The sequence below is a fragment of the Podarcis vaucheri genome, assembly GCF_965113315.1.
Source record: "Podarcis vaucheri genome assembly, chromosome: 4".
Taxonomy (NCBI): domain Eukaryota; kingdom Metazoa; phylum Chordata; class Lepidosauria; order Squamata; family Lacertidae; genus Podarcis; species Podarcis vaucheri.
In genome coordinates this window covers 24,364,570-24,381,236 of record NC_138762.1, presented here as the reverse complement: position 1 = coordinate 24,381,236, position 16,667 = coordinate 24,364,570, and the positions used below count along the sequence as shown (strand labels likewise).

Below are 16,667 nucleotides of genomic sequence, written 5' to 3'. Positions count from 1 at the left end.
TGTTAAAGATTAACAGACCAAACCCAGGGCATGTTTACTCAAGAGTAAGTCCAGCTAGAGTCAAGTTGCCATAACACTCCTGTCTCAGGGCAGCACGATTGGGCTGAGTGCCAATACTGTTGTGTATACACAGCAGGAGAGCACTGGATCTTTTTTGAAAATCACATTGACTTGAAATTTAGCCTAGTTTTCCTTGAACGGTATAGACCACTGTGGAGGAAGTGACCTTTCTCTCAGTGGCCCACACCATTTCAGGGACCTTTACTTGAAATGTGGCTCAGTTTAGTTTACAATTTCATTTTAAACATGGTTGGGCTCTCTTACACTGAGGTATCACACTGGGGGAGCACATGTACAGCTTCTGAGGTCATAAAAATGATTTTGGCTGAAATCCTATGTATTGAGAGGTCATTCAAAGGGGGCATATAGCACCTTAGATCTCCCTTTCCAAATTTGGGGAGAGAGAGCTCCCATATTGGATCACCATTCCCAACTGCTTCAGAAATGTCTGTGGTCCTTCAGGCGTTGGAGTGCAGACATATGTAGAACCAGAAATCATCTTCTTCTTTGGTGATCACTCATAGCCAAGTAAGGTTGCCTTCAAGGAACACTGTCATGGAAATAGGGTGAGTGTGTTGCGGTGTTATATTAAAATTTGGGGTTGGCTTTTACAGCCCAACTGCCCCAAGGGACTTAGAATCCCCTAAGTCCATTAAATCAGAGAAGAATGGATGGCGGCAGGTACCAGTAGAAGAAAAGCAAGGAAGATACTTGCTTTTGTTCTGTTGCAAAAGAGTGTCTCCTCCCCCCGCCCCCGCAAAAGGAGGTGAAAACCCAGAACAAAGGTGTATAGCAGCTTTTAAAAGCTTCAGAAATTGCCCAACCCCTTAGCCCAGGGGACAGCAACCTTTCATTTTCATTCATTCCCCCCCCCATATAGTCCGGCCCATCACATGGTCTGAGGGTGGTGGACCGGCCCATGGCTGAAAAAGTTTGCTGACCCCTGGAGCCTTGAACAATGGAGGCCGGTGATGGAGGAGTTCTGTCGCTCTTAACAAAGTTGTCATAGTTACTGCCCCACAGGTCCAAATGATGGTTGTGCAAGTTTGTGGCAAGCTGCCTTGAGTACAGAGTAAAAGAAAGGAGAAAGATAAACAAATAAATAAACTGCACTGCATATGTTTGCTGGGACAACTATGATGTCTTGTAGTGTTTCCCATCACACATACACGATGCGGTGCATTTATTTGTGAATTGAAATTGATATTTTTTTTTGTAATACAGTGGTACCTCAGGTTAAGTACTTGATTCGTTCCGGAGGTCCGTACTTAACTTGAAACTGTTCTTAACCTGAAGCACCACTTTAGCTAATGGGGCCTCCTGCTGCTGCCATGCCGCCAGAGCACAATTTCTGTTCTCATCTTGAAGCAAAGTTCTTAACCTGAAGCACTATTTCTGGGTTAGCAGAGTCTGTAACCTGAAGCGTATGTAACCTGAAGCATATGTAACCTGAGGTACCACTGTACATTGGAGCATTCAGCTATTGAATATCATGATATTACTAGACCTGATATATGAACATGTGTGTGTGTGCGTGTATCTATCTCACATTTTCAACTCTTAACAGTCAGTGTACCAGACCTTACTGGGTTCAGATCCTGGGTCTAACAATCACACCGCCGTCTTGCAAACTGCAGAAAAGGCAATATAGTCACAGTTGTTTGGAAATCGTGCCCTCTAGTTTTTGGCCTCTAGAGGGGGTGCAATACAGTACTTTGAATATTATTTGACAGATGCCTGCCTGCCTGAAGCAGGATGTGAAAGTGTACTATTGGCTAATCTAGCATTTTAGCAAAGGATTGCAGATGAAACTATGGCCTTTGACAACTAAAGCTGAGATGCGGCTGCTCACCAGGCTGCTGTCAGGGCCAACTGCATTTAAATTGCTGGTTTAAAATGTGCTCTGGTGTATTTTAATTGTTGTTTTTAACTGGTTTGTTGTTATTGCCCTGCATTTTATAATTAGTGTTTTTAAATTTTGCAAGCCACCTTGAATCCCAGCATGGGATATATAAATATATTAAAAGTAACAAACAAACAAACAGCCTAGTAAACTGCTCTGACTTGAAGGTGATACTAGAGCAATGTCATCGCAAAGTCTGTTGTATCATCCTTTGCCACCACTGGGTGAACTGGGAGGAGGAGGAGGAGAACAATAACAATAATAATTTGCCCATCTGGCTGGGATAGCAGGTTAATACTAGCCTCTAAGCCAGGGATTGGCAACCTAAGGCCCATGGGCCACATGGATGCCGACGCTGGAAATCGTGGTCAATCGCGCACAGTCTGACCCACGGAAGGATCTCCACTGGAGTGAACCGGCCCAGGCAAGGTAAACCTTGCCAACCCCTGCTCTAGGCATACCAGTACAGTGGTACTTCGGGTTAAGAACTTAATTCGTTCCGGAGGTCCGTTCTTAACCTGAAACTGTTCTTAATCTGAAGTACCACTTTAGCTAATGGGGCCTCCCGCTGCCGCCACACTGCCGCGGTGCGATTTCTGTTCTCATCCTGAAGCAAAGTTCTTAACCCAAGGTACTATTTCTGGGTTAGCAAAGTCTGTAACCTGAAGCATCTGTAACCTGAGGTACCACTGTAAAGCAATTATGGGCTGGCAACTTTTGTGGGTGTATTTGCAACGCTCCTATATGTGCTTCACAAATTGGAATCCATTCTCTCCACCCCCTTTTAGGAGGAAGAGAAGACCACTCCTCCAGGGATGTTACTGAGGATATTAAAAACAAACATAATTCCCAATTAAAATAACGTATGTGTTCTCTTTCATAGCAAACTTCATAAGGAAAAGGAAGATGCAACAGGACTAGCAGGGGTGACCGGAGACTGGTTTGAAGAAATCCAGAAGAGAAAATTTCAGAATGAGGCTGATGCTGGCAAAATGTTCAAACAACCCCTAGTTCACAGACTGCGGAAGTCCATCGGAAATGGTGAGTTGCCACTCGTGCATCCAAACAAGGCCACTTCCAACTATAAAAATGCGCAATATATGATATTGCGAGTTTTAAGGAAGAGGAACAGTCACCGGAGATTTTTCAGGTGGAAGGAATATCTCAAAGTAAAGCACATTAAAAGGCAATTTGGCAACTTAGCTGTAGCTTCTCTGGAAATGTCTTGTCAAGGCAGGGATCAGACTGCTACAGTGAGCGTTATCTGATCGAATTGCCTCAGTGCTGGCCTTTGTGACAGGAAGAGCATTTAAGAGCTTCGTAGGGAAGGAAATTATATATTGTAGGGAAATATAAATATTATATGTTGTGTATTGACTTATCACACTCAAGTGCTGTAGTCCTCCCAGAGATGAGAGAAATCAGGTCTCTGATAAAACAGTGCGCCTCTCCAATCTGCTTGTCAGGGGACAGGAATTCAATTTAGATAAGTGAAATGGATGGACGGAACCTTGACAGATTCAACGTGGCTCAGAAAGCAGGCAGGTGATGATGTGATCAGAATATCAGGACAGGAAGATGGAGCCCATCTGCTGTCTGGCTTGACACTGATACAGATGTAGGGGGAATTTCTCTCAGACTGTTGCTTTAATCAGTTTCTTAACTGTCCTACATACTGTTGTGGACATTAAACAACGCTCAGATTCACCTTAACATTTTTTTTATTCAGGTACCTAGACAGAGGCGCGCGCACACAAACACATACACACCCTGAACTCATGGCAGTCAGGGAGTATTCTGGGGACATGCAGAATATACTGAATATTTATACAAAGTTTGTCGCGTGAAGCACAGGGTTTGCTTCCTCAAAGAAAATGGAAAGTACAAAGCTTTAATAATGAAGTAGAGTGTAGAAGGCTTTTTATAGATGCCACCTTCCTGCCCCCCCCCCATATCTGAGGTGAGGCTTCTGGAGACAGGGCCTTCTTGGTAGCTGCACCCTAGTTGTAGAATTCTCTCCCCAGAGAGCTTCGCCTGGCGGCTACTTACCATTTTAGCACCAGAAAAAAGGCCATTCTATTTTTCCCAACCTCCTTATTCACAGTTTTTAATTGCATTTTTTTAACAAATGTGGCTTTTAGCTTCTTTTCTCTTTTCGTATTTGCATTTTAATTGTTTTATTCCTTTTGTAAGTTGCCCTGGGATTATGACTGAAAGTCTGTGTTGATGCTTCAAATAATAAATAAACCCAATTCAAAGGATTGGGGAAAACAAAAAATACTTATCATTTCAATTTCCATTTCAGATGCAAAACCCTCCGCCCCGCCGATCCCACAAGCCCAGAAGAATGCCTCCCCTTCCATCCTGGGAGGGCTGCGTATGCCTTTTGCATCTCTCTTCTCCTCCTTCAGAAAATCGAAACGGCAGCATTCAAAGCCTCTGCAAAAGCAGCCTCAATACCCTCCACGGTGAGCTGGAAGCTTCCTGTCTGTGTGCATTCAGTTGCTCTGGTTGCAAATCCAGATCTTTGGGGGCCAGGTTGGAGTCAGCTGCTCTGTTGCAGAAAGCACCCATGATGGCTTTTCTGGGATTGGTAGATGGAGAGGTCTTCATTGTTAGCGGCTATTCCTGCCTGGCAAGTTAGACTAGACTCCCAACTCTACGATTCCATGAGCTTGTGCCTTGTGAATTTGTTTCTTTCCTGTGTCTGCCTCGGAGGATTTCACACTAGGCCACATTACAAATGTTGAAAGCTGCTTAACCGCCAGTGTGGTGTAGTGGTTAAGAGCAGTAGACTCGTAATCTGGGGAACCGGGTTCGCGTCTCCGCTCCTCCACATGTGGCTGCTGGGTGACCTTGGGCCAGTCATACTTCTCTGAAGGGAGGAAGGGAAAGGAGAATGTTAGCCGCTTTGAGACTCCTTCGGGTAGTGATAAAGCGGGATATCAAATCCAAACTCTTCTTCTTCTTTTCTGTAACATTTGAAGGTGTGGCTGCATCTCAGGGAGCAGGGAATTTGGACACAGCGGGAAGAGCAGCTGACCGAAGTTTCTGGGGACATGACCCACGCCCACCTTCACCAACCTAGTTTGCTCCAGATGTTTTAGACTACAACTCATAGGAACATAGGAAGCTACCTTAAGACCATTGCACCATCCAGCTCAGTATTGCTTACACTGACTGGCAGCAGCTCTCCAGGGTGACAGACAGGAGTCTTTTCGCATCCCTGTCTGGAGACGCCAAAGATCGATTGGGGACCTGCTCCACGCGAGCGTGCAATCCGCCACTGAGCTCCTCCCGTAAAATCTGTTTTGACATAGCTATTCAGTAACGTCAGAATTGGCTGGCAGGGAAATCTGGTGGGCTGAAAGTAGATCACACTAGAGTAGGATATGTAACTATTTGCTAATTGCAGGGCGTGAGCAAAGCTCGTCTCTGGATCCTTCTGTTGTTGCTTTTCTTTAATATGAAATTCATGTTGCATCTTATGCATTCCTTCCATGTAATTTGGTGTCTCCCCTTCTAAGAGCCAGTGTGGTGTAGTGGTTAAGAGCGGTAGTCACATAATCTGGGAAACCGGGTTCGTGTCTCCGCTCCTCCACATGCAGCTGCTGGGTGACCTTGGGCCAGTCACACTTCTGTGAAGTCTCTCAGCCCCACTCACCTCACAGAGTGTTTGTTGTGGGGGAGGAAGGGAAAGGAGAATGTTAGCCGCTTTGAGACTCCTGAAGGGGAGTGAAAGGCGGGATATCAAATCCAAACTCTTCTTCTTCTTCTTCTTCTAAGTGCTCTGCACTCACACAGGAATTTCCTAATTTGTGTGTTGAGCATTTTTGGGCTCAAAAAGAATCTGAAGAAGCCCCTGCTTGCATACACCCATGCATAGTTTGAGCTGTCAGGGTGGAGGCCTCAAATCCTGTTTCATGAGGTGAGGTGGATGCTACAAGAGGCAGGGACTTTTTGATGGTGGCACCAAAATTTTGAAATGCCCTCCCTGCAAAAGCCCATTAGGTCAGGGGTCAGCAAACTTTTTCAGCAGGGGCCAGACTTTTTCAGTTGGGGGCCGGACCATATTTTGGAAAGAAAAAAAAATGAATGAATTCCTATGCCCCACAAATAACCCAGAGATGCATTTTAAATAAAAGGACACATTCTACTCATGTAAAAACACGCTGATTCCCAGACCACCCATGGGCCGGACTGAGAAGGCAATTGGGCCGGATCCGGCCCCCGGGCCTTAGTTTTCCTACCCATGCGCTAGGTTCTCTCCTTGTTTGCTTTTAGACATGCACTGAAAGCTTTCTTTTCTCATCAAGCTTTTAAAAGCTAAGTATCTGCTACTTTTAATCTTTGCTTTGCTTTTAACTGATGGCAACCGTAGGTTTCTTTTATCTCCAAAGTTTAGAGGGGTGTGTGGATGATTATTTAGCCAAACATCACCATCAACACCCAAAAGCAAGGCATTAGCAGGGTTGTGGAAGCCCTAAGGTTTGCAGAAGTACCAAAAAAATCTTTAACACAAAAACAGCAAAGGAGTGGGGAACCTCCAAAACAAACCAATGATGAGGACTGAGTGTTTTCAGTGACCACAGAATATTAACTGACTGTTTGGGTGGCGAACTGGGAGTATTTTGGAGGACTCCCTCCATAATGCAAACATTTTGTCGCAGGTTCCACTTGTTTTATTAGTTATTATTGTTAATATAATAAACAATAAAGCAGAATAATAAATAATAATAAAAACCAAAATGGAGGGCACCCCATTTGTCTACCCCCATGACTAGGTGGGACTTTGGCGTCATCTGCCAGGGCTCTTCTTATGTTCAAAGTGTTATACAGTGGTACCTCGTGTTAAGTACTTAATTCATTCCGGAGGTCTGTTCTTAACCTGAAATTGTTCTTAACCAGAAGCACCACTTTAGCTAATGGGGCCTCCTGCTGCTGCCGCACCGCCGGAGCACGATTTCTGTTCTCATCCTGAAGCAAAGTTCTTAACCTGAAGCACTATTTCTTGGTTAGCAGAGTGTGTAACCTGAAGCGTATGTAACCCGAGGTACCACTGTAGATGAAATCCCATTAGCGGTTTTTATTTCTTTATTTTTGTGTGGTTTGTTTTGCATCTGCTCAGGGTCTCCCTGCTTTAGCTGTCCCAGTCCTCCTCGCCTTGTTCTCCTCTCAAGTGTATGTTTCCTTTCTCGCTGTTGCCTAGAGGCATCGGGTTACGTGCAAACGGGGCTTTCCCTTCGGCTGCTGCGTGGGCTGGATTTGCTCGCTTAGCACCTTTCTCAGGGCCTCGGATGATGTCATGCTTCCCGGCCCAGGAGGGCGTTTGGAACCCGTCCCACAGAGGTGTGCGGAGTGCCATGCGAAGGAGCATAAACAAATAAGCCCGGCCACCGAACTGATTGCTAAATGCGGTATTTATGTCTTCTGCTTGAAAAATCCCCGCCTTCTTCAAAAGCTTGCTTTGCAATGGCGTTTGCTTTATAGGGAGACGAGAGCATTGAAATCTCTCTGGCACCATTAGGAGGAAGTTGTTTAGAAAGCAGGTGAAATTCCCTCGTCGGCACTGCCGTCTCGTCCTGCAGGTAGGCAGATCAAAGCTGCAGTTAAAGGCGCGAGAGCAGGCCAGGCCAGATTTTTACCCGGACACTTGGAAACCTGTCTCCACCTGTTTTAAGCAAACAGGTCTCTCTCTTTTTTATTTTTTGTGTGTGCTGTACCAGGTGGGAGAGGAGGAGGGTTGATCGAGGGATTGTTAGAGCAGTGTTAGAGGGGATGTTGTAGCTTCATTCTCTGCTGGGTTTTCTAAAAAGACGGACCCCATTTTGGAGAGCAGAACTGTCAACGCAAGAAATGAGAATGTGTGAGAGGCTGCCTCCAGACTGCCAGATTTTTGCAAGAGGCGTTCGAGCACAGACTGGCAAATTTGGGGTGGCACAATTACAGTTAATCAAAGAGCTGTGCTGCCCTAGTTCCTGGGTGAGGAACCTCTGCCCTGTGGCCCAAATTTGGCCACCAGGCCTCCCCATTTGGCCTGGCAGGCAGTTTAAGGGAAGGCACACCCACCTGCCATACGCATGATACCACCTCTGGGTTGGGTAAGGGCAGGGCTTCAGAGGATCAACTGGGAGCTTAAAGTAGGCTCCCAGTTCTTTCTTTCTTTCCTCGCTGGAGCAAGCTGTGCTCAGCTAATGGGCGTGAGGAGGGTTGGTTCACAATGGGTGACCCTGCTGCTGTTGAATCTGTATATTTAAATGCAGGAAATCTGGACCATTAATCCTCCTGCAACTTGTCCTCTTTGGTAAAGGGTAATTGCTAGGAAGGAAGTGTTTGAACAAACCCATCAATCTCAGGCAATGTTTTTACCCTGTGCGTTTATTAATACATCCTTACGCAGGTGGCGCTGTGGGTTAAACCACTGAGCCTAGGATTTGCCGATCAGAAGGTCGGCAGTTCGAATCCCCATGACGGGGTGAATTCCCGTTGCTCGGTCCCTGCTCCTGCCAACCTAGCAGTTTGAAAGCACGTCAAAGTGCAAGTAGATAAATAGGTACCGCTCCGGCGGGAAGGTAAACGACGTTTCTGTGTGCTGTTCTGGTTCACCAGAAGCGGCTTAGTCATGCTGGCCACATGACCTGGAAGCTGTACGCCGGCTCCCTTGGCCAATAAAGTGAGATGAGCGCCACAACCCCAGAGTCGGTCTGGACTGGACCTAATGGTCAGGGGTCCCTTTATTAGATATAATTCTTGCTCTGCATTTTGTAGCTTTGGGGGGGGGGGTTGCCAGTTCTTTAAAGCCGGCCCTGGGTTCTTTCGCTTGAAAATAGCAGCTTGACTTGCTGCAGCTAGCAAGTGATCTCCTTGAGCTCCTTGCCAAGGAAAAAGTTTCGCTTGCCAATTCCTGCATATTATCAAACCTCTGTTAAAGGACAAAAACAGGCTGGACTGGTTTTTCCCCCTTCCCTTTTCTTTCTGGCCGGGTAGCAGCCCTGTCTAGCTTATTAATCCAGCTACCAAACTTCATGAAGCGAGGCAGACGGACTCACTGGAAACTGGCCTCTGATGCCCTGATGTGGAATGGCAGCTGGGATATTCCTGAGCTCCATGGTAATTAAACATGTGGGCATTGGTAAACAGGCCTTTAATTTCAAAATGCTGACAGGAGCAATTAACATCTGCAGGATCCTTTTACTCGTCTGCCTCATAATTGGCCGAAGCAGCTAAGGTGGGTCTGTTTATTCTTTGAAGATCTCTAATAAAGGAGGGGAGGGGATCGTTCCTTTGTAATTAGGAGGGAACCTTTTAGAAAGGTGTCCAATCTTTCTTGAAAGAGAAACCTGTAGGAAAGCAATCCTGTGGTACAGGAAAGTCAGACTTTGGAAGAGATGAAAAAGAAATCCTGAAGGCAAGTTCAAAAATAGAATTTTAAAAAAATTATATACAGTGTGGTTAAAATTGCCTGCCTGCCCCAGAGTCAAATCCTTTCACTGTTCAAAGTAAACCTAAGAAGCTAGTTTTGCATACCTGGGTTGTAATTCTGTACACACTTACCTGAGAGTAAGCAAACTGAGTGGAGTGAAACTTACTTTTGAGTAAACATGCCCAGGTTGTCATTTGATTTTCAGAGCCTGTATGAGGCAGAAATTCGAAAAGTAAAAAGCCTTTCATACTGCAAGATCTACTGAGGCTGTTCTGCCTAGTTTCAGATCCTTATGTCATAATATGCTTTGCTTACTTCTGGCATGTGAGAAATGTCAATGATGTAATTTGATTTACAGCAGTCCTTTTATTGGGGCAACCTGACTTTGTATGTTACCTTCTGTTCAAAAGCAAGTATTTTATGGGTAATGTTCATGCACAAAAGCAGAAGGGCACCTTAGCCTTGGTGGACTGACTTCACCAGGAACATAGGCTATGAAAGCTTGTGCCATAATTATTTGGAACCTCATTTGTCATTTTATTGTGGTCGGTGGCTTTTGCACAGGGTAGCCTTCCACATCCTGCCAAGCCCCACAGATGATCTGCCGTGAGCCTGTCTTTTAATTAATCTGTGTTTTTATTGTTTGTTGCAACGTACACGCTATTGTTTTAAATAATTTGGAAACTGCCTTGAGTGTTTATTTAAAGGGCAAAGTGTAAGGGAGGGGAAAACACAAAGTTAATAAAACAAAGGTCCAGGACCTGAGACGCTGAAACAGCGTATGCAGAACGAAGTGCTTGAGATGTGGGAAGGATGTGCCCAGGAGGTTACAGGAGGCAAGCGATTCCAAGACAATTCATTACGTTGCGGTTTTCAGATTTAAGGGTTGCAGGGTGGGGGAACTCCAGAACCTGAGATAGAGAGAAGCAGGACCCGTAACAAACCGTTGCAGTATAACCTCTCTCCCCATAGGAGTGCCCCACTTCAAGGTTCCATGACTACTGAAGATGATCAGTCTTCATTGGGCCAGGTTTGTTTTGGAGTTTCATGTGCTCACTTAAGTGCCTCCCCCCCCAAAAAAAAAGACTTCTTGTACTTCTGCAACTCTGTATTCTACCAGGCATCATGACACCTACCTCTTCTCTCTCAGTGGCCCCATTTGGGCTCCATTTCTGCTGGTGATGGGTGGCATGGGGCTGCAGCCCGAGAGTTGCTTGACTTGCTTGGTCACCTATCAGCTCCTGGCTCCATGGAAGTAACTCCAGTTTCTGCTTTTTGGCTAGAAGTCATAGAAACTCAGGAAACTGGTATCCATTCCTTGAATATTCCCATCGCTCAAGATTTAGGGTGTTAAAAGGGTACAGGAGCCTGGGTCTCATTTGCATCTGGCCACCTACACCAGGCCTAAGGAACCTGTGGTCCTTCAGGTGTTGCTAGATGACACCTCCCATCTTCCCTAACCATTGGCCCTGCTGGCTAGGGCTGATGGGAACAGGAGCTGAACAACATTTAGAGGGCCAAAGGTAACTTAGCCCTGACCTTTCTGTGTTACAGGCTTCTGATGTCAACATACAGCCTCATTGTGACCTGGTATGGTAACTTCCTATTTCATCCAGCTAGCCTAGTTTCTTTTATTTTGATTGGCAGTAGTTCTGGGGTTTTTTTGCCTGCCATCTGGAACGCTTTTTACTGGAGATACTAGGGATTGAGCCTGAAATGTGTCCTCTCCCCATAACCACATTTTTAAAAATAATAATAATAATAACAATAATAATAATAATAAAATTTTATTTATATCCCGCCCTCCCCAGCCGAAGCCGGGCTCAGAGCGGCTAACAGCAGTAAAATGATATAACATTTTCAGTGTTCTTTAAACACAGTGTGCAAATTGTAATTCTAAAAATGTTCACCTGGAGTCCGAGGCACTTGAATTAGCCTTAACAATACTGTTTGTCAAGAATGTGCATTGCATCTAGGAAATAGTCATTCACTGGACATCAGGGCTTATATTTCAACAAGGAAATGCTATTCAGTAAAAGGGCTTCAGCTGCTTGTATCAGACTCTGTGGGTCAGTTTCTGGGCCCGAAATATCCAAGTCAGAGCGTCAACATATTTCCCCTCTAAACCTCCTTGACCTGTGACCTATGAGGTGGCAGGCATAAAGTCAACAGGCACATCCTTTCCCGCCATGGGAGGGAGTGTGGTGGAGATGAGAAACTTCACCTGTTGATTTTTCTGCCTGTCAACAGCCCTGAAAAACACAGGAATAGAAGTGTCAGTTGTTAAATGCAAAAGGAGGCAGACAGGCACACACACCCCAACCCCGCAAAGCTGTAGAGCAAGAAAATAGATCCTGCCTGGATCTCTCCAACCGCCTGTCGGTTGCAGAAATAATAATAAAAAAAAGCGCAAGCACTTTATACCTTTCAACTTGTTCTTCCCTGCCTGCAAGGCGCATTACAAATAAATGACAAAGCGTGTGGGGAGGGAAGGCTCATGCAGGCACCCGGAGCATGCCAGCGAGCCAGTTTATACTTGCTGCCGGAGAGTAATAAAGTCAGCTTGCTTGAATGCACAAGCAGCTCCTGAGGACCAAAGGACGGTGTGGGAAGGCAGCAAGGAGGGGGGCGTGTCGGAGAATGCTCCAGTATGGTGGCTTCCGATGACAAGCGAAGAGACGGCAAGCTGAAAGGGGAACGGAACTGCCTGGCGCGGCCACCGGCAAACCCAGCCGACCCTGGCGAGGAGAGTGAGGCAGTGTGGTAAGCAAAACTCCTTCCGACCTCGAGAGAGAGACAGCCTTCGGAGCTGCCCTAAGTGGCTTAGCACTCGCCCTGCTTATGTGCTCAGCCGAGTTCCATTGCTGCTGTTTGTTTGATGTAGAAAGTTGGATTAATCATCAAACAGTTTTATGGAAAGAAAAGGCCTACCCTATGCTCTGGAATGCAGAGTTAGGGTGGCTAACTCTGCCCACCTCCAGTTCCTTGGAAGAGCTCCTGTGCCTCTCTAACAGGTTATATTTCAGGCAGACGTTGAGCAGGTGATTTTTCACCTCATAGGAACATAGGAAGTTTCCTTATATTGGGTCTGACTCCCTAGCTCATTAGGGTCTACAGGTTTCTCTGCCTGTCCTCCCTCGAGATGCCCAGGTTTGAAACTGGAATGTTGTGCAGGTCCAGTATTGGTTTGTTTCTTTTCTGCTTATAGTGATAAAACCCCAGTATCTCTGCTAGGGGAAGAGATGGCAACCTTAGTAAGTCATGTTGTGTGGTGTTTTGTTTTTTTTAAAAAAAACAGTACAGCAGTTAAGGGAAGTGTTAGATTTACCACAGCAACATCGTGGGCGTTTTTTGATTGGCGCTTAATGCATGTCGGTAACTCGGCAGGGTAAATTCAGACTAATAATGTCTATAAAGATGCTTGTCAGTCCAGCCTCTCCCTCTCTCTCCTGCTCCTCCCCTTTAACAAATGACAGGTTGTTGCTCTGAAAAATGTGACAGGTGAAAACTTGCGGATTGTAAGGAATGATATTTTAAAGCCGGGAGTGATCTGCTGACCCTGTTGGTGCATTGCTTTCATTTCACACTTCTTTAAGTAGATGGGTAACTCTAACCTGAAGCAAAATTTGAGGCAAACCGATTTGCCTCGATATTTTGGACTTCAATAGCCTGACACTTAAGTCAGTTAATACGCTATACTTAAATTTGAACTGATTTTAATCCTGTTGGGAATGGAAATGTTTTCAGTTCATGCGCTTTGCCATGATTGGTTAGGCCCAGGCTACCTAGTAAGCTTTTTGGTTTAAAATCTGTAGTTTAAGAGGCTGCAGGGGCAGGATTTATCCGCAGTTCAGAATTAGGCCATTCGACGAGAGCTTCCATGGCACCCCTATATTAGGGGAATCTAAATCATAGAATCAAAGAATTGCAGAGTTGGAAGGAACCCTGAGGGTTATATGGATACACTTTTTGTTAAAAGAAAAAGAAAATAAAAACATAGAAAAAATAATAATCAAGAATTAGCAAGTCTATCGAGTAAAGAAGCACTAGATATCATACTTCCTTCTTGTGGTGGGCAGGAGAGTCACCATACTCAAGTTTGTATCCTATCTATCTATTTATAATTTCCCCTTTTGAAAGAAGGGGAAACAAAGTAAAGAAGGGAGTTGTCTGGCATAAGGCGAGCCTTGAAGGGGTTTGTATTATTCCTTTTACTTCTGACGATCACATTGCGTGCACCTTTCCTTTGTAACCAAAATGGCACTATCCATGCACAAGGAACCCAAATGTACAAAAGTGTAAAAGATATTTAGAGGAAAAACTCAGATCCAAATGTTACCTTTTTGGGAGGGGGAAAACCAGGGGTGGATGAGGAAAGGACTAGAGTGTCTTGTCGTCCTGAACACTGCAATGGCAGGTCCCACTTGTACTGATTATATGATAAAAAATACATTCGTATGGTAAGTGTTGTGTATACGCATATAAATGTAATATTTTATTCCTCCTCCTCCCTGCTGCCTGCCTATTCTGACCTAGGCAGTGCAATCTGATGCATGCCTACGCAGAAGTAAGTGCCACTGGATGCAGCAGGACTGGCTTTCAAGGTGACATGCAGAGGCTTGTGCTGTCGAAGCTGAGTGCGCCTGGAAAAGCATTAGAAAACCAGCTAGAGAAATGAAAGATGCAAGGAGGAATACTTAACTGGGAATGCTTTCCAAAAGTGTAAGGTTTAAGCGTCAGCTCTAAGCTCAAAGCCTTACTAGGGAGTAAGGCCTATTGAGACCTTCTTCTCTGAGTAAACATTCTTAGAACTACAGTGTTAAAGAAGCAGAAGGATTTTTTTTTTAATTGTTTTGCTTTCTGTGCTGAATATAAAAAGGCTCTAATGAGCGCAGGGAGTGTAAATCTACTCTACTAATTGTTTCATGTGGCATCCATTTTGGGAGTTTCTTTCCTGAAGTCTGTACAGTGGTACCTCGGGTTACGAACTTAATTCATTCCGGAGGTCCGTTCTTAACCTGAAACTGTTCTTAACCTGAGGTACCACTTTAGCTAATGGGGCCTGCCGCTGCCGCAGCGCAATTTCTGTTCTCATCCTGAAGCAAAGTTATTAACCCGAGGTACTACTTCCAGGTATGTGGAGTCTGTTACCTGAAGCGTCTGTAACCCGGGGTACCACTGTATACTGAGACTTGCTCAGTGCTTGACAGTCACCACCCATATGTCTGTATGTGTTTTGTAGGTTTGCTCAAGGTATGTAGAAGCAGCAGGAGGTTTACTGAATAGAAGCGGCTGACTTACCATACATGACTGATGGGCTAAGATTCAGTTACGTGCTGTGTAGGCTTGTCCTAATTCAAGATTCCTCCTCTAAGCTAGTTAATTGATCCGTTAATCTGCCCATTCACAAAGCAAGTAATTAGAATTGATAGCACAGTGGGCGTGATGTCGTGAGACTCTTGAGGAAAGGTAACTGGTTTCTCATTGCTCAATTAATATAATTTTGTATTGTCTGAGGGAGGGGAAATCTTACGCATTTGTCCTGATCCACAGAGCTATGGGAGCTGAAGAAGAGTGTACACGCCTGGCTGTGGGAAAACACTTGCAGATCCCTGTGGGGTATCCTGTGACATTATACGTAGTATGGAACTGCTCAGTGTTGCGTACCCACCTGTCATGGACTGGCTGGGTGCAGAGGAGGTACCAGCCAAGGAGCCCCCAAGGGAAGCCCCAGGGGAAGGAGGCTCAAAGCCAGGGTGTTGGTGGTGGGACGACAATGAGTGGTCGAAGGGAGAAGAGGGAGCAGACTAGGAGGAGGCGGTGCCGGAAGCTGAAGAGGCAACAGGGTTTAGTGAGCAGGAAGAAGCTGAGGCAGAGAGCAGTCCTCATTCAGAGGCTGGAGAGGAGGCGGACCAGCACCCTTCCCCATTGGTCTCCCAGAACATGCAGAGAAATGACAAGAGTAGAGCAGAGATTTGTTTGCACGCAGACACAATCTATGATTGCTTTGGGGGGGGGACCCTGGAGAGGAGGGAACTTGGGCAACTGTGGAAAGGTGAGCACCTTCGTTCCTCACAACAGCCTCATTGGGGCAGGGGCTACTGGGAAGAGTCGCTGGGATCAGTAGCGACTGTTTTGGTTTCTTTGAATAAAGGGTTAACTTCACAGACATTGGTGTTTTTATATCGCTGACCTTCACCTGATTCCAGCTCCTGACACCACCCTGCATCAAGTAGTGATGTGCTTGGGGCAGGACATTGGGGGCAGAAGTCAGGGGCCTCATTCTGCAGAATGAGCAGGAGACCACCACCACCCAACCCAGCAGGGCTGACTTACTGCATTTTTTAATTTTTTTTGTTGTTATTGTTATTATTATTGTCATTCCATTCGCGAACTGCTTCCTAGGAAACCTCTCGAAGCCATTTAACCTTAAAAACATGCATGTGTTGTGCATAGATTCATTTTAATCGTTTATGCTACGGGTAGTCAGTGTGCAGAACCAGGGAGCTGGACTGAGATATGGAAGGGACCACAAGGATCATCTAGTCTAACCCTTTGCAATGCAGGAATCTTTTCCCCCCAACATGGAGCTCGAACCCATCACCCTGAGATTAAGAATCTCATGCTCTACCGACTGAGCTATCCAGCAAGAGCAGCCTAAATGTTTTAATGGTGCTGTCTTCCCCAGAAATACCAAATTCTGAGCAGAGCATTGGTGTGGGGTACTTAGTAATCACAGCCCAAGATTTATAGGAAGAAATAGAAGGAGGAAGCTTTTAAAACAAAAGCAGCCAATCCTGTGCATGCTTACTCCAAAGTAAATTCCACTATGTGTGGTCGGTCTGACTCCGGAGCAATATGCCCAGGATTGCAGCTGAATTCTTCCTTCTTCCCCATCAATTGTACCTTCTTAGGAAGCTTTTCACATGATATTAAGGCAAAATAATCAAGTGCTGATTCCTTGTAATCCCCCCCCCCCCGGTTTATCTTCAGAGCAACCATTTAAATTCTTTCTTGCAGATATGACCCCTTTGCTGCGGGCTCCCACATGTCTTCCAAGGTGGAGGAAATGGCAACGGTGAGTCACTTAACTATTTTATTAACCTAGAAATGTCCATTAAATTAACATTTGCTTGTGCTGTGAGTTTTCTTGGTCTCCACGCCACCTTCCTAGCTGTCACTGGTGGGGAGCCTCACATTTTAATGGCACGGGGGCATTATACTTTGACTTGGGCTTTGGAGATGATGTCCTGGGCTCCTCCTTGTACTCATAGCTCTGTG

General features: G+C 45.5%; 1 protein-coding gene across 7 annotated transcripts in view; it reads left to right on the top strand.

The window, feature by feature from the left end:
- The window catches only part of EXPH5 (exophilin 5), a 54,252-nt gene that overhangs the window by 25,512 nt on the left and 12,073 nt on the right, over positions 1-16,667 (top strand). For 2 of the 7 annotated variants that reach the window (XM_082220382.1, XM_082220381.1), the window contains exons 2-4: positions 2,847-3,004; positions 4,269-4,431; positions 16,407-16,464. In XM_082220382.1, coding sequence (XP_082076508.1) covers positions 2,956-3,004; positions 4,269-4,431; positions 16,407-16,464 — 270 coding nt within the window. In that variant the 5' untranslated portion in view covers positions 2,847-2,955. Of the gene's footprint in view, positions 1-2,846; positions 3,005-4,268; positions 4,432-6,983; positions 7,381-7,434; positions 7,552-9,052; positions 9,192-12,129; positions 12,150-16,406; positions 16,465-16,667 lie in introns of those variants that run through there. The other 5 variants (XM_082220385.1, XM_082220388.1, XM_082220389.1 and 2 more) reach the window with 5 other exon arrangements.